Genomic DNA, 20550 nt, shown 5'->3' with positions numbered 1-20550 from the left:
TGATTAGCATGATCAGTTAAATGCCATGTTTAATGTAAATAGTTTTATCACTTCTGTAGGGGGAAGTACATATGCTTTAATGGTTTACTGCAATTTAAAAAAAATATTTTTTTTGTTTATAATTCAAACATTTATAAAATATCTGTTATGGGTCCTAGATACCTTTGCCTTAAATTTAAAATACAACACTAATTTTTTAAAAAGTAATTAGTGATTTTGGATATCTGTTTATGGAGCAAACCATTGTACCTACAAGTACTTTAGAATGAATAGCTAGTATATGTGGCTGGATGAAATGCATATTCTTATCTTCTGGACAGCATACTAAGTTTTTAATTTGGGAAACATCAGGTTAAAAAGACACACAGTCTCCATCTTTTCTGTCCCAACATGTCCCCAGGTCAAGAGGAAAATTAGGAGGCTAGGCCTCCGTACTGTGGGCCAAACTGTCACTATATTTGCCAAAGATGCATATAAATAGCAAACTGCACCTGTATTCAGAGCTGCTAGTTGTGGATCTCCAGGACCCAAAAGCCTCATGGTGTCAGGACAAATGTATCACAACGTTTTCTACCTATATGAATTGCTGAAGGCTTAATGGACTTTTGAAATAGGAAAGCTCTCGGTCAGAATGAGCTCTCCTAATCCACTTGGTTGGGCTCTGCAGGATTAAAACCATGCCCATCCTTTCTGTCTTCCTCACATACTGTCTTCTGTCCCAGTACATCTCAGTGTAGAACCCTTCATACTCATCTTCTCTTTCTATCAACAAATCAGCTATGAAAAGTAGAGAAAGAATGAGGCAAATGAGGAATGACTTACTCCATTTTACAGCTGGAATAAGTTGGATGATGTAACTAAGAGGTGTTATAGTAGGCTGACATGTTTACATCCATAGGACTGATCTGTGAACACGACTTTTCTGTAAACTCCACCCTATTCCTGTATCTGTTCCAAGACTCGCTGGGAACTAGCAGATATTGATATTAGCTGGCTCTGTGCACCTGTATAAATAGGAGCTATCTTCAGGTTATGTAGTTCTGAAGTTGCCTCCTTTTTCTGGATTCTGAGCCACCTTTTTCCCCACAGGAGTATAAGAAGCATCAGAGTTTAGGCACATATGTATTAAAATCACAGAGCCCTTCCTCTTCTAAGAATATAATAGAGAATACTAGAATTAGTTGGAAAATAGGTCCCCACCCCAAAAATTTAATCTTTTCTGTGAAAAATCAAAAACTGAAAAAAATTAGCCAAAACCCGAAAATTTCAGTTTGGAAATGCTACCACTGTGCCTCATTATATTTGTAGTTTCAGCCCTGGTCTACACTAGGACTTTAGGTCGAATTTAGCAGCGTTAAATTGGTGTAAACCTGCACCCGTCCACACAATGAAGCCCTTTATTTCGACTTAAAGGGCTCTTAAAATGGATTTCCTTACTCCACCCCTGACAAGTGGATTAGCGCTTAAATCGATGTTGCCGACTCGAATTTGGGGTACTGTGGACACAATTCGATGGTATTGGCCTCCGGGAGCTATCCCAGAGTGCTCCATTGTGACCGCTCTGGACAGCACTCTCAACTCAGATGCACTGGCCAGGTAGACAGGAAAAGAACCGCGAACTTTTGAATCTCATTTCCTGTTTGGCCAGCGTGGCAAGCTGCAGGTGACCATGCAGAGCTCATCAGCAGAGGTGACCATGATGGAGTCCCAGAATCGCAAAAGAGCTCCAGCATGGACCGAACGGGAGGTACGGGATCTGATCGCTGTTTGGGGAGAGGAATCCGTGCTATCAGAACTCCGTTCCAGTTTTCGAAATGCCAAAACCTTTGTGAAAATCTCCCAGGGCATGAAGGACAGAGGCCATAACAGGGACCCGAAGCAGTGCCGTGTGAAACTGAAGGAGCTGAGGCAAGCCTACCAGAAAACCAGAGAGGCGAATGGCCGCTCCGGGTCAGAGCCCCAAACATGCCGCTTCTATGATGAGCTGCATGCCATTTTAGGGGGTTCAGCCACCACTACCCCAGCCATGTTGTTTGACTCCTTCAATGGAGATGGAGGCAATACGGAAGCAGGTTTTGGGGATGAAGAAGATGATGATGATGATGATGAGGTTGTAGATAGCTCACAGCAAGCAAGCGGAGAAACTGTTTTTCCCGACAGCCAGGAACTGTTTCTCACCCTAGACCTGGAGCCAGTACCCCCCGAACCCACCCAAGGCTGCCTCCCGGACCCAGCAGGCGGAGAAGGGACCTCTGGTGAGTGTACCTTTTAAAATACTATACATGGTTTAAAAGCAAGCATGTGAAAGGATTACTTTGCCCTGGCATTCGCGGTTCTCCTAGATGTAGTCCTAAAGCCTTTGCAAAAGGTTTCTGGGGAGGGCAGCCTTATTGCGTCCTTCATGGTAGGACACTTTACCACTCCAGGCCAGTAACACGTACTCGGGAATCATTGTAGAACAAAGCATTGCAGTGTATGTTTGCTGGCATTCAAACAACATCCGTTCTTTATCTCTCTGTGTTATCCTCAGGAGAGTGAGATATAATTCATGGTCACCTGGTTGAAATAGAGTGCTTTTCTTCAGGGGACACTCAGAGGAGCCCATTCCTGCTGGGCTGTTTGCCTGTGGCTAAACAGAAATGTTCCCCGCTGTTAGCCACAGGGAGGGGGGAAGGTTGAGGGGATAGTCACGCGGTGGGGGGAGGCAAAATGCGACCTTGTAACGAAAGCACATGTGCTATGTATGTAATGTTAACAGCAAGGTTTACCCTGAAAGAGTGTAGCCACTGTTTTATAAAATGTGTCTTTTTAAATACCGCTGTCCCTTTTTTTTTCTCCACCAGCTGCATGTGTTTCAATGATCACAGGATCTTCTCCTTCCCAGAGGCTAGTGAAGCTTAGAAAGAAAAAAAAACGCACTCGCGATGAAATGTTCTCCGAGCTCATGCTGTCCTCCCACACTGACAGAGCACAGACGAATGCGTGGAGGCAAATAATGTCAGAGTGCAGGAAAGCACAAAATGACCGGGAGGAGAGGTGGCGGGCTGAAGAGAGTAAGTGGCGGGCTGAAGACAGGGCTGAAGCTCAAATGTGGCGGCAGCGTGATGAGAGGAGGCAGGATTCAATGCTGAGGCTGCTGGAGGACCAAACCAGTATGCTCCAGTGTATGGTTGAGCTGCAGCAAAGGCAGCTGGAGCACAGACTGCCACTACAGCCCCTATGTAACCAACCGCCCTCCTCCCCAAGTTCCATAGCCTCCACACCCAGACGCCCAAGAACGCGGTGGGGGGGCCTCTGGCCAACCAGCCACTCCACCACAGAGGATTGCCCAAAAAAAAGAAGGCTGTCATTCAATAAATTTTAAAGTTGTAAACTTTTAAAGTGCTGTGCTTAAAGTGCTGTGTGGCATTTTCCTTCCCTCCTCCACCACCCCTCCTGGGCTACCTTGGTAGTCATCCCCCTATTTGTGTGATGAATGAATAAAGAATGCATGAATGTGAAGCAACAATGACTTTATTGCCTCTGCAAGCGGTGATTGAAGGGAGGAGGGGCGGGTGGTTAGCTTACAGGGAAGTAGAGTGAACCAAGGGGCGGGGGGTTTCATCAAGGAGAAACAAACAGAACTTTCACACCGTAGCCTGGCCAGTCATGAAACTGGTTTTCAAAGCTTCTCTGATGCGTACCGCGCCCTCCTGTGCTCTTCTAACCGCCCTGGTGTCTGGCTGCGCGTAACCAGCAGCCAGGCAATTTGCCTCAACCTCCCACCCCGCCATAAACGTCTCCCCCTTACTCTCACAGATATTGTGGAGCACACAGCAAGCAGTAATAACAGTGGGAATATTGGTTTCGCTGAGGTCTAAGCAAAAAGAAAAGGTGTACTTGTGGCACCTTAGAGACTAACCAATTTACTTGAGCATGAGCTTTCGTGAGCTACAGCTCACTTCATCGGATGCGTACCGTGGAAACTGCAGCAGACTTTATATATACACAGAGAATATGAAACAATACCTCCTCCCACCCCACTGTCCTCAGGACAGTGGGGTGGGAGGAGGTATTGTTTCATATTCTCTGTGTATATATAAAGTCTGCTGCAGTTTCCACGGTACGCATCCGATGAAGTGAGCTGTAGCTCACGAAAGCTCATGCTCAAGTAAATTGGTTAGTCTCTAAGGTGCCACAAGTACACCTTTTCTTTTTGCGAATACAGACTAACACGGCTGTTACTCTGAACCCTGAGGTCTAAGCGAGTCAGTAAACTGCGCCAGCGCGCCTTTAAACGTCCAAATGCACATTCTACCACCATTCTGCACTTGCTCAGCCTGTAGTTGAACAGCTCCTGAGTACTGTCCAGGCTGCCTGTGTACGGCTTCATGAGCCATGGCATTAAGGGGTAGGCTGGGTCCCCAAGGATCGGGGGATATAGGCATTTCAACATCCCCAACAGTTATTTTCTGGGAATAAAGTCCCTTCCTGCAGCTTTTGAAACAGACCAGAGTTCCTGAAGATGCGAGCGTCATGCACCTTTCCCGGCCATCCCACGTTGATGTTGGTGAAACGTCCCTTTTGATCCACCAGAGCTTGCAGCACTATCGAAAAGTACCCCTTGTGGTTTACGTGCTCGGCGGCTTGGTGCTCCGGTGCCAAGATAGGGATATGGGTTCCGTCTATGGCCCCACCACAGTTAGGGAATCCCATTGCAGCAAAGCCATCCACTATGACCTGCACATTTCCCAGGGTCACTACCCTTGATATCAGCAGATCTTTGATTGCGTGGGCTACTTGCATCACAGCAGCCCCCACAGTAGATTTGCCCACTCCAAATTATTCCCAACTGACCAGTAGCTGTCTTGCGTTGCAAGCTTCCACAGGGCTATCGCCACTCGCTTCTCAACTGTGAGGGCTGCTCTCATCTTGGTATTCATGCGCCTCAGGGCAGGGGAAAGCAAGTCACAAAGTTCCATGAAAGTGCCCTTACGCATGCGAAAGTTTCGCAGCCACTGGGAATCGTCCCAGACCTGCTACACTATGCGGTCCCACCAGTCTGTGCTTGTTTCCCGAGCCCAGAATTGGCGTTCCACAGCATGAACCTGCCCCATTAGCACCATGATGCATGCATTGGCAGGGCCCATGCTTTCAGAGAAATCTGTGTCCATGTCCTGATCACTCACGTGACCGCGCTGACGTCGCCTCCTCGCCCGGTATCGCTTTGCCAGGTTCCGGTGCTGCATATACTGCTGGATAATGCGTGTGGTGTTTAATGTGCTCCTAATTGCCAAAGTGAGCTGAGCGGCCTCCATGTTTGCCTTGGTATGGCGTCCGCACAGAAAAAAGGCGCGGAACGATTGTCTGCCGTTGCTCTGACGGAGGGAGGGGCGACTGAGGACACGGCTTACAGGGTTGGCTTCAGGGAGCTAAAATGAACAAAGGGGGTGTCTTTACATCAAGGAGTATTTCAGGCAGGACTTCACGGAGGTTTCCAATAAGAAATGGTGCACCTAAGTTATCGTTCTTATTGGAACAAGGAGGTTAGCCTGGCCTCTGATTGATACATGGCTAGATTTACCTCACTGCACCTTCTCTGTGAGGTGACTGCAGTGTGACCTAGAGGAATGAGTCCCCTAGACAGGGGGGGAAGCAAATGAGTACAAAACAAATCTGGTCTATTTCTTGTTTTGATCCACTCCATCTATCTTTTACATCTTTGGCTGGCAGCAGATGGTGCAGAAGGACTGCATGCCATCCTCATCTGTTGCCTGCCTGGCAGAAGATGGTACAATACGACTGCTAGCAATCCTCATCTCTTGCCTGCCTGGCAGAAGATGGTACAGTACGACTGCTAGCAATCCGTATCGCCTGCCTGCTCACCATAAGACGGTTCAATAGGACTGACTGCAGGACTAAAGAGAATGACCTGGTCAAGTCACTCCAAATTTAGTCCCTGCGCCCATGTCTGTCCAGGCGCTCCCAGCCGACGTGGCCAGGAGCACCTCGGACATGACGATGACGGCTACCAGTCGTACTGTACCGTCTGCGGCCACAAGGCAAGGGGTTGCTGCTACTGTGTAGCAATGCCGTACCGCGTCTGCCAGCACCCAGGAGTCATAGGGTGACGGTTACCTGAGCGGGCTCCATGCTTGCCGTGGTATGGCGTCTGCACAGGTAACTCAGAAAAAAAGGCGTGAAACGATTGTCCGCCCTTGCTTTCACGGAGGGAGGGAGGAAGGGGAACGGGGGCCTGACGATATGTACCCAGAACCACCCGCGACAATGTTTTAGCCCCATCAGGCATTGGGATCTCAACCCAGAATTCCAATGGGCAGCGGAGACTGCGGGAACTGTGGGATAGCTACCCACAGTGCAACGCTCCGGAAGTCGACTCTAGCCTCGGTACTGTGGAAGCGCTCCGCCGAGTTAATGCACTTAATGCACTTAGAGCATTTTCTGTGGGGACACACACACTCGAATATATAAAACCGATTTCTAAAAAACCGACTTCTATAAATTCGACCTTATTCCGTAGCGTAGACATACCCTAAGTGTTTATGCCACTATTATTCTCTGTGGCTGAACTGTATCTCCCACGATGCACAATAATATACTTTCTTGCTGAGCTACCATGGTGCATTATGGCAGCCATAGTGTGGTTGGGAAACCTGACCCACATAGAAGAATGGGGACATGAGATATCTGAATAAAAGCATCAACACCAACATTTCTGAATTGAAAGTTTTCAGCCTTTGGTTGAAAACCAAAAACTTTCCAGTTTTCAGGTATTTAATTTTTAAATGAAAAGTCTAATTTTTCCACAGAAAGCAGAAACTTACCATGAAAAATTTTGTTTTGTGAAAGGCCCAATTTTCTGGCAAAAAAAAATATAAATCAGTTTTTAGTAGTAGTTGTACATTGATTTAGAGATTGCACCAGTTGCTGAAATAATCCTTTAGATTATTTGTACCTTGAATTTGTACATGGCAAAGTATTATGGTGTATATCCTAAGTATTCTGACAATTTATTTATAGCCTTGTTTTACAATGGAAATTATATTGCAAACATTGCTGTATGAAGATTATATATGTTTTAACTAAACTTCTGAAATATTTGATATCCAAATGAGAAAGTTGGCAGACTATATGATAAACTAACAAGATATCTAAATGTATGTATGGGTGCGTCAGCATAATCATAAATTGAATCTTTGCTTTTGGCTTAAGACATAAGCTTTTAGCAAGAAGGTTGTAAGAATCAGTTTCTTTACAATACTTCTGCTTCTGAGCAAGTCTTGGTTTAGCTGTTTTCTTGTTTCCCATCTTTCCTATAAATGTTTTTAATTGTAGGTGATTCAGAAAAAGACTTGTGATAAAAGCATGAAAAATGAACAAATTATTGTTCTGTAGGGGAGTCATACATTGTGATAAGCATGACTTGCCTGTCAAAGGTGTCTGTAAAATAGAAAATAACAAGAATATATTACAATGATATAAAATTTTAAATTGAAGAAGAGATTCACAGTAACTTTCAATACTGAGTTTTTTTGCAGTGCAGTCTTTGATATTGGATGTCATTTATTTTTACATACAGAAGTATGTTGACACTATTAACATTAAAAGGTTTGACCTTTCTGTACATGTAATGTCAGTATAACCTTGCTGGATCCTGTAGATTTCAGCACTGGTGTGGTTTTCATCCCAAACATGTTGGTATTCTAAATATGATTTATTTGGCTTTTCTTTTTCCATTAAGCAATTCTATTTTAATGCATTTTAGCTTAGCCTTAATTCAGTATAGCAATATCCCAAGCACATAGGGAAAAACACAATTAAGCATGGTATCTGTTTTATTTCATACTACACAACAAATTTTGCACAAATCATGCTGACTAGTTAGTGTTCACAGTGGATATATGGCATTTAGACTAATTATAGTAACTCACTCATATTTGTGCAATGTATGACTAACACACAGATATTTTACCAGAATTTTTAAATGTTATAGTAACTAGTTTTAACATAAAACTAGCCAACTATGAAATCCAGCTGTCAATTGAAATGAAAGGTTTCAGAGTAGCAGCCGTGTTAGTCTGTATCCGCAAAAAGAAAAGGAGTACTTGTAGCACCTTAGAGACTAACAAATTTATTTGAGCATAAGCTTTCGTGAGCTCCAGCTCACTTCATCAGATGCATGCAGTGCATCCAATGAAGTGAGCTGTAGCTCACGAAAGCTTGTGCTCAAATAAATTTGTTAGTCTCTAAGGTGCCACAAGTACTCCTTTTCTTTTAATTGAAATGAAGTGGCAAAGAATATTGGGATGCATTTGACTTTCCAGAACATGTAGATATTCCCTATTTGATGTTGTGATTTTTTTTCTAGACACTACCCAAAACAGTCCTTCACTACGGTGGCAGATACACCAGAAAACCTTCGTCTGAAGCAACAAAGTGAATTGCAAAGTCAGGTAATCATTGACTTAGTTCTTGTATTTCACTAATATTAGATAATCAAGTCAATTTTTCTATCAGCTTCTCATTGCAGTATGAGTGTTCTTTTGGTATTAGGTTTCAGAGGAGTAGCCGTGTTAGTCTGCATCAGCAAAAACAACAAGGAGTCCTTGTGGCACCTTAGAGAAACAAATTTATTTGGCGTAAGCTTTCATGAGCAATAACCCGCTTCATCAGATGCATGGAGTGAAAAATACAGTAGGCAGGTGTAAATATACAGCACATGAAAAGATGAGAGTTGCCTTACCAAGTTGGGGGGTCAGTGCTAATGAGGCCAATTCAGTCAGGGTGGATGTAGCCCATTCCCAACAGTTGACAAGAAGGTGTGAGTATCAACAGAGGGAAAATTTCCTTTTGTGGTGATCCAACCATTCCCAGTCTTTATTCGGGCCTAATTTGATGGTGTCAAGTTTGCAAATTAATTCCAGTTCTGCAGTTTCTTTTTGAAGTTTTTTTTTGTTGAAGAATGACTTTTAAGTCTGTTGTTGAGTGTCCAGGGGGATTGAAGTGCTCTCCTACTGGTTTTTGAATGTAACGATTCTTGACGTCTGGTTTGTGTCCATTTATTCTTTTGCATAGAAACTGTCCGGTTTGGCCAATGTACATGACAGAGGGGCATTGCTGGCACATGATGGCATATATCACAATGGTAGCTGTGCAGGTGAACGAGCCCCTGATGGAGTGGTTGATGTGGTTAGGTCCTGTGATGGTGTCCCTTGAATAGACATGAGGACAGAGTTGTCAGTGGGGTTTGTTGCAGGGATTGGTTCCTAAACAAAGACTGGGAGTGGCTAGGTCTCCACAAAAAGTAATTTCCCCTCTGTTGATACTCACACCTTCTTGTCAACTGTTGAGAATAGGCTACATCCACCCTGACTGAATTGGCCTCGTTAGCACTGGACCCCTCCCCCCACTTGGTAAGGCAACTCCCATCTTTTCATGTGCTGTATATTTATACCTGCCTAATGTATTGTTCACTCCATGCATCTGATGAAGTGGGTTATAACCCATGAAAGTTTATGCTCAAATAAATTTGTTAGTCTCTAAGGTGCCACAAGGACTCCTCGTTCTTTTGGTATTAGTGTTTAAAGGACTGTAATTCAGTTGAAAAATTATTTGTATGGCTTTGGAGTAGGGACTGACTTTTTCCATGTTTGGACAGTGCCTCGTACAATGGGGTCCTGGTTCATTACTAGGGTTAAGTGTTATGATAATACAAATGATAAATAATAATAATACCATGGCTAACTCAGGGAGCCCACTTCTGACCTTGTTAACACAGGTATTTACACCACTGTAATGTGATTGACCACCCTGCACTGAAAGTAGGGAGGCCATTGTCCAGGCTTGCCAGAGGAAGACAGTAGAGCTTTATGACAGTGGGAGGGAGGAGAACTAGATCAGAAACTGCTGCAGAAAGGTGGTGTTGGTTAGCTTTGCAACACCGACTCACCCCCTTTAAGGGTGGAAGGCTTTAAAGGTGCAAGTGCTGGTGTTGGAAACCCCTTTCTCTATGCAGCAGGCAAGGCAGCACCCCCTCTCCCTCCCCCTCCCTGAGGTGTGATTATCAGGTGGGTTTGAACCTGCTGTGGACATTGTGCTAGATGCTCCTTTTTTTAGGGGGGGCTGGGAAGGAATTTTTTCCCTCACCACCATATTGGCTTGGGTGGAGTGGGGTTTTTTCACCTTCCTCACAGCGGATGTTAGGGAACACCTATTATGGTGAGCACAAAAGGTTTGGTAGGCTATATGTTGCAACTTATTTGGTAAGTGTGAGGCGGATGTCCAGTGCAGGTATTGCATAGGGAAGGCATCCAGTGACCAGATAAATGGCCTGATAAAGGACTTAAAAAGGAGGAGCTGGTTAAAGGAATGGAACGGTGTGAGGTTTGGGGTTCCTATGGTTGGAATGGCAGGGAGCCAACCCCCCTTTCTTATAGCCCATCTTACCCCTCCTGTGAAGGGGTGTGGATGGTTAGGTTCTGGCAATGGATTTGCTGGAGGGACCTGGATGGAAAAAGAGGGGGAGCTGGTGGAAGCCTCCCGCCCGGCTAATTACAAAACAAACAGGGTTTACCTGCACTGTACGCTTTTATTTGTCAGGTAGTCCCAGACATCTAATAATAAAGTTGCAGCCTGATTAAATCCTTATCAAGTGTTTCCTGTCCTCCTTTCGGTATAGCTGGACAATGTCATCACTTAAGTTATTCCTGAGTCACAAGAGTGTATGTAAGATCAGAATCAGGCCCAAGGGGTTCTTATGCACTAAGCAAACCACAAAATGTTGGCTCATTTCAGCCTACAGTAACACAGTTATTAAATATTTAGCTGCTCCTAATATTTGCTTGTCCTGGATGATTGCCTAAATGGTGGAGGTGGTCCCAATATATACCATAAGAATTCAGTATAAAGCTCTTTTTACTCAAGTTGCCATTAAAATATTACCAGTTAAAATTACCACAGCCAGGTTAATGAGAGGCATTAAAAATGCATAATAAAAGGAAAATACAAAGTTTGTTAATTGATACATAATTCTTTCACTCTACATAAACAAAATATGCACGTTTATTTGCTTATGGTATTCTATGGTATCTATAATCTCCAGTTTCCATTGTCATTCAGTTCTTAACATCTTGATATATTTGTTTTCAAATTATTTGTTTTCTTATTATTTGATTTTTATGCATTATTTGGAAATTGCCTTATATAAAACTATTGATCAGGCTTTACTGAACTTTATTCTTTTGATGCTTGGCTATTTGTGGGTGTATTTTTATCTTGCTACACTGAAATTTACTTGCAAATCTCACAGTACCAATAATTGGAGTAATGTGGCAAAAGCCCAGAAAGCAGAATTGAGAAGATATCTTTTAATGTTCTCCTCTTGGGAAGCTCTTTATAGAAGAATGGGTGAAGCAATGGGAATTGTAACGGAAAATGTTGGTGTCAATATTTACAGTAATACATATATGGAAGACTTAACATTTTTTTCTGGTGTGATTAAAGTTTGATCCATGGACCAAATATGGCCTACAGAAGTTCTGCCATGCGACATATGGATACACTTATCTGTAAAGAGCAAAGTTCTGTGGAAGTTACATTTCATCTTGATTTAAGTAGCTTAGAGAGCTGCAGTTTGCTTATTTTTATTATGGTGCGGTGGCAGCAGCACCATAGTTAAGGTTGTATTACAGAGTTCAGTTTACCAGAAGCTTTAAACCTTTATTTTATAAAAACTTCTTTGAAATGGGTAAACCCAAAACATAGAATATAAACTTTGAGTCCTATTTGAACTTTTCATGGTGGATTGATGAAGATGAATTGATTCAGAAAGAATAATAAGATTTCTAAAAAAGAAAAGGAGTACTTGTGGCACCTTAGAGACTAACCAATTTATTTGAGCATGAGCTTTCTAAAGTTTCTAAAGCATGAGATTTCTAAAGTTATTCCTTCTGCAGTTTTTTCACTGGATTTTCTCATTTTTCTTCATACCCTTTCTGCAAGAAATCTAAAACACCCTGGGACAAGTCCTTTGTCCACTTTGTTGCTTGTCACATGCAGATTCCCACAATATCAGTTATACATTGGTACAGATGCTCCCTGGGTTACGCAAGACCCGACTGACGCAAATCCGCACTTACGGAAAAAGTTCCGTAAGCTAGACATAGGAGGGGTTTTTTTTGTTTGGTTTTTTGTGTAATGGTTGGGTGTACGTTTCTGACATACGCAAAATTTGAGTTATGCAAGGCGTTCCGGAGCGGAACGATTGCATAAGTCGGTGAGTATCTGCACTATTGGTCTATAGTGATTTTATAACTTTTTAGCCATAACAGAAAAATGTCCGTGTTAAGCTGAACCCATTGAATTTGATGGCAAATCTGATTTGTCATGAATGCCGTTACTCACTTCCAGAGGGAGGGGGAAAGTGGGAGAGACACTGACTTTTTCCTGATCAAATGCCCTTCTAGCCTACAGGATTGTTCCCTGAGTTGGAAAAGAGGCGACAATAACTTCAAATCTCACCTCTTTTAACTGATGTTGAAATTCGCACGCAACTCACTACCTTTATTACTAACTAAAGCCATGAACCCCAACCTAGGAGGCAGTCAAGGAAGAGCTCTGATAACTCTCTCCCACACCCATTTTTTAATAAACTTGCAGAGAACTTGTAAAAGGTCACTGCAGGCTCAGAACCCAGGTCTCTTACACTGCTACACTACGAAATTAGGTCGATTTTTTTACAAGTCAATTTTTAGAAATTGATTTTATACAGTTGATTGTGTATGTCCCCAGTAAGCGCATTAAGTTGGCGGAGTGCATCCTCAATACCTTGGCTAGCATTGACTCATGGAGTGGTACACTGTGGGTAGCTATCCCACAGTTCCCGCAGTCTTATTGGAATTCTGGGTTAAGCTCCCAATGCCTCATGGGGCCAAAACATTGAAGTACAGCCCTGCCACCCTTAAGCTATTCTTTGGGTACATGTCATCAGTCACTCCCCCCTCTCTCCGTGAAAGCAATGGCAGACAATAGTTTCGCGCCTTTTTTCCTGGGTTACCCGTACAGATGCCATACCATGGCAAGCATGGAGCCAGCTCAGTTCACTGCTGCTCTTGTGAGCATTGTAAACACCTCACGCATTATCCTGGAGTACGTGCAGAACCAGGTTAAGAGATGCCAGCATGAGGGTGTTTGTGATGAGGACATGGACACAGACGTTCCTGAAAGCATGGGCTGTGGCAATTGGGACATCATAGTGGCAGCGGGGCTGGTTGATACAGTGGAACGCCGATTCTGGGCCCGGCAAAGAAGCATAGACTGGTGGGAATGTATAGTCTTGCAGGTATGGGATGATTCACAGTGGCTGCAGAACTTTCGCACAAGTAAGGCCACTTTTCTTGAACTTTGTGAGTTGCTTTCCCCTACCCTGAAGCACAGGGATACCAAGATGAGAGCTGCCCTGACAGTTGAGAGCGAGTAGTGATAGCCCTGTGGAAGCTTGCAGTGCCTGACTGTTACCAGTCAGTCGGGAATCAGTTTGGAGTGGGCAAGTCTACTGTGGGGACTGCTGTGATCTAAGTAGCCAATGCAATCACTGACATGCTGCTTTTAACGGTAGTGACTCTGGGAAATGTGCAGGTCATACTGGATGGCTTTGCTGCAATGGGGTTCCCTAACTGTGGTGGGGTGATAGAATGCATATCCCTATCTTGGCACTGGACCACCTTGCCAACCAGTACGTAAACCGCAAGGGGTACTTCTCAATGGTGCTGCAAGCACTGGTGGATCACAAGGGACGTTTCACTGACATCAATGTTGGATGGCTGGGAAAGGTGCATGATGCTCGCATCTTTAGGAACTCAGGGTTGTTCGAGCAGCTGCAAGAAGGAACCTACTTCCCAGACCAGAAAATTACTGTTGGGGATGTTGAAATGCCAATAGTTATCCTTGGGGACCCAGCCTACGCCTTGCTCCTGTGGCTCATGAAGCCATACACAAGCAGAATGGACAGCAGTAAGGAGCAGTGCAACTATAGGCTGAGCAAGTGCAGAATTGTGGTAGAATGTGCCTTTGGCATTTAAAACTTTGGCACAGTTTGCTGAGTAGGTTAGACCTCAGCGAAAGCCATATTCTCACTGTTATTGCTGCATGCTGTGTGCTTCATAATATCTTTGAGAGTAATGGGGAGACATTTATGACAGGATGGGAGGTTGAGGCAAATCGACTGGCGGCTGATTTTGAGCAGCCAGACACCAGGGCTATTAGAAGAGCACAGCTAGGCACACTGCGCATCAGAGAGGCTTTGAAAAACAGTTTCATGACTGGCCTGGCTATGGTGTGACAGCTGTGTGTGTTTCTCCTTGCTGCAAACCGCCCCCCTTTGTTGATTTTAATTCCCTGTAAGCCAGTCACCCTCCCCCCTTGGATCACAGCTGGCAAAGGAAATAAAGTAACTATTGTTTTGAAACCATGCATTCTTTCTTTATTAATTTAAAAAAAAATGAGATAATTGACAAGGTAGCCCGGGTGGGGTGCGGTGCAGGAGGAGGGAAGGACAAGGCCACATTGCTTATTATAGCCACACTACAAATGAAAACTGTTCTGTTGCTTGGGCCATCCTCTGGAGTGGAGTTGCTGGGTGCCCAGAGCCTTCCCCCGTGTTCTTGGGCATCTGGGTGAGGAGGGTATGCAACTTGGGGAAGAGGGCAAGCGGTTATACGATGGATGCAGTGGGGGGTCTGTGCTCTTGTTGGCTTTCCCGCAGCTCCAACAGATGCTTCGTCATGTCTGTTTATTCCCCCATTAGTCTCAACATCGCGTTCTGCCTCTGCTCTCCGTGCTCACTTAATTCTTTCCTGGCCTTTGCAACTGAATGCCTCCATGCATTAAGCTGTGCCCTATCAGTGCGGGAGAACTGCATGAGCTTGGCAAACATGTCATCGTGAGTGCGTTTTTTTCGCCTTCTAATCTGCGATAACCTCAGGGACGAAGATGATGGGGGAGCATAGAAACATTTGCACCTGGGGGAATATAAAAAGGGATTGTAAAATTTAAGATGATACATTTCTGAGAACAAAAGGGAGACTCTTTCACAGTGAATCAAGCAATTCATAGCACATGTGCTTCAGGTACAAGGTCACCTTCTGCCTTTTATATTGAGCGCCTGTCAGTATGATGACACACCACAAATGGCTGGGCAACAGAATTTGGTTTCCAGGCAGCCTTGGTAAGCCTTTTGGTACACGGAGTTGGCTTCTTCCGCCTTCATAACATGTGGGAATGGTTTCAAACTGCAGCACCATCCTTTTCCATAGCAAGCAATGCCAGTTGGGTTTCACATTTAAAAGGAGGGGCTGTGGTTTTCGGGTGGATGTGCAGCACACACCTCCCCCCATGCCACCACTTGGCTATTCTCTGGGATGATCCCTTCACCTCTCCCCCCACCCCGTGGCTATTCTCCCAGATTATCCCTTTTAGCCAAGTGCAAACAACCCAGCATGAACGGGGTCCTTTTACTGTTCCCTTACAAAAATTCCCCTATTTCAACCAGGTGACCCTGAATATCACTCTCTTGAGGCTAACACAGAAAGATATAGACCGAATGTTGCTTGAATGCAACCAAAACCCAGGACCATTCGCTGCCATGCTTTGTGCTGCAATGATTCCAGACTACTTGCTACTGGCTTGGCGTGGTAAAGTGTCCTACCGTGGAGGACGAAATAAGACAGCTCTCCCCAGAAACCTTCTGCAAGGGCTTTCAGAGTACTTTCAGGAAAGCTTCATGGAGATGTCCCTGGAAGATTCCCTCTCCATCCTCAGACACGTTAACAGACTTTTCCAGTAGCTGTACTGTCTGCGAATGCATCCCAATTGCTCAGGGTCAAACAAACATTAAGCACTATTGCTTTTAAACCCTGTACTATAGTTACAAATGTGCACTCACCAGAGCTGCCTTCTCCAACTTCAGGGTCAGGGATCCCACCTTGGGAGGGTATTGGCTCCAGGGTGATGAAAAGGTCCTGGCTGCCGGGGAGAACAGATTCACCGTTTGCCTACTGTGCATTCTCATCCTCTTCCTCATCCACAAAATCCTCCTCCCTGTTGCGTGAGACTCCCCCCTTTCAGGTGTCCACGGACAGTGGTGGGGTAGTGGTAGGGTCCCCCTCTAGAATGCCATGCAGCTGATCATAGAAGCGACATGTATGGGGCTGTCAAGGTTCCTCCCCCACTCTGAACTCTAGGGTACAGATGTGGGGACCTGCATGAAAACCTCCTAAGCTTACTTTTACTAGCTTAGGTTAAAACTTCCCCAAGGTACAAATTAATTTTATCCTTTGTCTTTGGAATATCCACTGCCACCACCAAACTCTAACTGGGTTTACTGGGAAACGTAGTTTGGACACATCTTTCCCCCCAAAATCCTCCCAACCTTTGCACCCCACTTCCTGGGAAAGGTTTGGTAAAAATCTTCACCAATTTGCATAGGTGACCACAGACCCAAACTCTTGGATCTGAGAACAATGAAAAAGCATTCAGTTTTCTTACAAGAAGACTTTAATAGAAATAGAAGTAAAGGAATCACCTCTGTAAAATCAGGATGGTAGGTACCTTACAGGGTAATTAGATTCAAAACATAGAGAATCCCTCTAGGCAAAACCTTAAGTTACAAAAAAGACACACAGACAGAAATAGTCATTCTATTCAGCACAGTTCTTTTCTCAGCCATTTAAAGAAATCATAATCTAACACATACCTAGCTAGATTACTTACTAAAAGTTCTAAGACTCCATTCCTGGTCTATCCCCGGCAAAAGCAGCATACCGACAGACACAGACCCTTTGTTTCTCTCCCTCCTCCCAGCTTTTGAAAGTATCTTGTCTCCTCATTGGTCATTTTGGTCAGGTGCCAGCGAGGTTACCTTTAGCTTCTTAACCCTTTACAGGTGAGAGGATTTTTCCTCTGGCCAGAGGGATTTTAAAGGGGTTTACCCTTCCCTTTATATTTATGACAGTGGCTCTGACCCGGAGTGACCGTTTGCCTCCTTTGTCTTTTGGTAAGCTTGCCTGAGTTCCTTAACTTTCATGCGGCACTGCTGTGTGTCCCTGGTGTAGCCTCTCTTCACCAGGCCCTGTGCGATTTTGGCATATATATTAGCATTTCTTCTTTTTGATTGGAGTTCGGCCTGCACAGATTCTTAGCCCCATACAGCAATCAGATCCAGTATCTCCCTTTTGGTCCATGCTGGAGCTTGTTTGCGATTCTGGGGGGACTGCATGGTCACCTGTGCTGCTGAGCTCGCCACGCTGACCAAACAGGAAATGAAATTCAAAATTTCCTGTGTACCTGGCTAGTACATCAGAGTTTAAAGTGCTGTCCAGAGCGGTCACATTGGAGCACTCTGGGATAGCTCTCGGAGGTCAATACTGTCACACTGCATCTGCACTATCCCAAATTCGATCCAGCAAGGTCGATTTTAGCGCTACTCCCCTCGCCGGGAAGGAGAACAGAAGTCAATTTTAAGAGCCCATTAGGTTGATGGAATAGAGTTGGTTGTGTAGACGCAGTCATTTTAAAATCGACCTAAAGTGGTTAAATTCGACCTAACCCCATAGTGTAAACCACGGCTTATACGACAAGCCCTCATCTTATCCACTGCATCGCACTGTCTTGTAGAGTGTCTAAACCAGTTTTGGTTATTCTGTTTCTTACCACTATGGACCAAATAAAGAAAGCCTTTGACAAGGTGTGTCAGCAACAGCTCTTAAGCAAAGTAAGCAGTCATGAGATAAAAGGGAAGGTCCTCTCATGGATCAGTAACTGGTTAAAATAGGAAACAAAGGGTCAGAAAATAAATAATCAGTTTTCAGAATGGAGAGGTGTAAACAGTGGTGTCCCCCAGGGGTCTGTACTGGGCCCAATCCTATTCAACATATTCCTAAATGATCTGGAAAAAGGGGTAAACAGTGAGGTGGCAAAATTTGCAGATGATACAAAACTACTCAAGATAGTTAAGTCCCAGGTAGACTGCGAAGAGTTATAAAAAGCGCTCTCAAAACTGGATGACTGGGGAAGAAAATGGCAGATGAAATTCAATGTTGGTAAATGCAAAGTAATGCACACTGGAAAACATAATCCCAACTGTACATATAAAATGATGGGATCTAAATTAGCTGCTACCACTCAAGAAAGAGATCTTGGCGTCATTGTGGATAATTCTCTGAAACCATCCACTCAATGTGCAGCAGCAGCAGTCAAAAACGTGAACAGATTGTTGGGAATCATTAAGAAAGGGTAGATAATAAGACAGAAAATATATTGCCTTGATATAAATCCATGGTATGTCCACATCTTGAACACTGTGTGAAGATGTGGTCGCCCCATCTCAAAAAAGATATTAGAATCGGAAAATGTTCAACAAAGGGCAACAAAAATGATTAGGGGTATGGAACTGCTGTCATATGAGGAGAGATTAATAAGACGGGGACTTTTCAGCTTGGAAAAGATGACTCGGGGATATGATAGAGGATTATAAAATCATAACTGGTGTGATGAAAGGAAATAAGGAAGAGTTATTTACTCATAACACAAGAACTACGGGTCACCAAATGAAATTAATAGGCAGCAGATTTAAAACAAACAAAAGGAAGTATTTTTTCGTACAATGCACGGTCAATATGTGGAACTCCTTGCCAGAGAGTGTTGTCAAGGCCAATACTATAACAGGGTTCAAAAGAGAACTAGATAAGTTCATGGAGGATAGGTCCATCAGTGGCTATTGGCTAGGATGGACAGGGATGTTCCTAGCCTCTGTTTGCCAGAAGCTGGGAATGGGCTTGAATGGGATGGATCACTTGATTGATTACCTGTTCTGTTCATTCCTTCTGGGGCACATGGCATTGGCCACTGTCAGAAGACAGGATACTGGGCTAGATGGACCTTTGGTCTAACCCAGTATGGCCATTATTATGTTCTTAGTGAAGCAGTTGTGAGAGAAAAATGTATCCTCCCCACACTGGTTGACTTCTTTCTGAAAGAGAAAGTAGCTACAGTATTCTCCAAACTGGATGCCTTGAGCAGATTCTGGGAAATTCCTTAAGTCAAAGAAAGTGCTAAGCTGGCTACATCTATCCAACCCTTTGAGAGATTTTGCTTTCGAAGATTACCTTTTGTGATTACCAGTACACCTGAGATTTTCCAAAGAAAGATGGAAGAAGTGTTAACAAGCACAAATGAAGTTGTAGTTTTCATGTACAATAGTCTTATATATGGATCATTGATGGAAGAAAACAACAAAACCCTCCATAGAGTTTTAAGCCTAATCAATTAGTCTGTATTGAAACCACAAGGAAAAATGCATTTTCCGTCTACCCCAAATTGAGTTTTTGGGACAGACAAACACAGCTCGGAGAAGGTAAAAGCAGTTTGAGAATTGAATGCACCAACTTATGAACCAGAACTGAGAAGTACATTGGGAATGGTCATTTCGTTGATACGAACAAAACCTTTTTTGCTGTGGCAAAACCACTGAATGAAGTGTTAAAATCCAACACATCTTGGCTAGGGGGTCAAATCAAAGTGCCTTCAAAAAGGTAAAAGAAATAATCTCAACATCTCCAGCTGCCAAGATCTACAATGTGAACAATTCCACAGTGGTCAATGCAGATGTAGCCAGCTATGGCTAGGTAGTGTATTGTTGCAGCAACATTGTTCTGAGCGGAAGCCAGTTGCATTTTCCTCTTGCCTGCTCAGAGAAGCAGAAAAACGTGATACAGCGGGGCCAGGGAGCAGTGGGAGTGTGGTAGAGGGGACATATATAAACCGTAGGCTACTTAAGGTGTGGTTCCCTTCAGACTAGGGAAGGTTATTCCAGGTTAATTGGAGCACCTGTAGTCTATTAAGGCCCTGTCAGGAACCTAATAAAAGCCCCTGCTTCAGGCAGACAGGGTGGTGCGAGGAAGGAGAGAGGACTGGAGTTTGGAGGTCTGTTGCTGAGAATTGAAAGACCAGAGACCGGAGGAAGGGAGACCCTGCCCTAGCAAGGCAGGGAGACTCCCTCCCACAGCATTAAGGACTGAGGGTAACCCTACCCAAGGGGGAAGAGGGTAAGAAACCAGCCATGGTTGAGAGGGGCTGGGGCTCAGAGTGAGGAGCAAACCCAGGCCCCTTCCCTGCTTCATTCCTCTACCACTTCCCCAGGCCACTAGCGGAGCCCTCAGCGTCCCAAGAGCAGGGACAAGGGGTGGTGTCCTAGCCCTTCCCGCCAAGAAAAGCGTGGGATCCACCATACCATACCATACCATACCATACCCACCATACGGTTCTTTTTCCACAAACAATGTACAGAGACTGAAAAGGAGTACCTGGCAAGTGTATGGGCATGTGAGAACTTTGTGGACTGGATTAGTTTACACTGATAACAGACTATAAACTGCTTGTAACCCTCATCAATGGAAAAGACCTGGATAAAGCACTGCTAGGACGCCAGTGTCTATCGCGAAGGTTAATGTTGCTTAACCCAATTGCTAAACATGTTCCTGGGAAAAATCTGATAGT

At 44.3% G+C, this 20550-nt stretch overlaps 2 protein-coding genes across 3 annotated transcripts in view; both read left to right on the top strand.

The window, feature by feature from the left end:
* Positions 1-20550, top strand: part of NEBL (nebulette) — a 411963-nt gene that overhangs the window by 133498 nt on the left and 257915 nt on the right. For both annotated transcript variants that reach the window (XM_048837965.2, XM_048837966.2), the window contains exon 3: positions 8369-8453. In XM_048837965.2, the coding sequence (XP_048693922.1) occupies positions 8369-8453 (85 nt within the window). The remainder of the gene's footprint in view (positions 1-8368; positions 8454-20550) is intronic.
* LOC125631374 (uncharacterized) lies at positions 1783-3381 on the top strand. Its single transcript, XM_048837983.2, has 2 exons — positions 1783-2255; positions 2844-3381. The coding sequence occupies exons 1-2, from the start codon at positions 1847-1849 to the stop codon at positions 3362-3364; spliced, it is 930 nt and encodes a 309-aa protein (XP_048693940.2). The 5' UTR covers positions 1783-1846; the 3' UTR covers positions 3365-3381.

This window comes from Caretta caretta, chromosome 2 (genome assembly GCF_965140235.1).
Source record: "Caretta caretta isolate rCarCar2 chromosome 2, rCarCar1.hap1, whole genome shotgun sequence".
In the NCBI taxonomy this organism is placed as follows: Eukaryota; Metazoa; Chordata; order Testudines; family Cheloniidae; genus Caretta; species Caretta caretta.
This window is presented reverse-complemented; position numbering and strand designations above follow the sequence as displayed.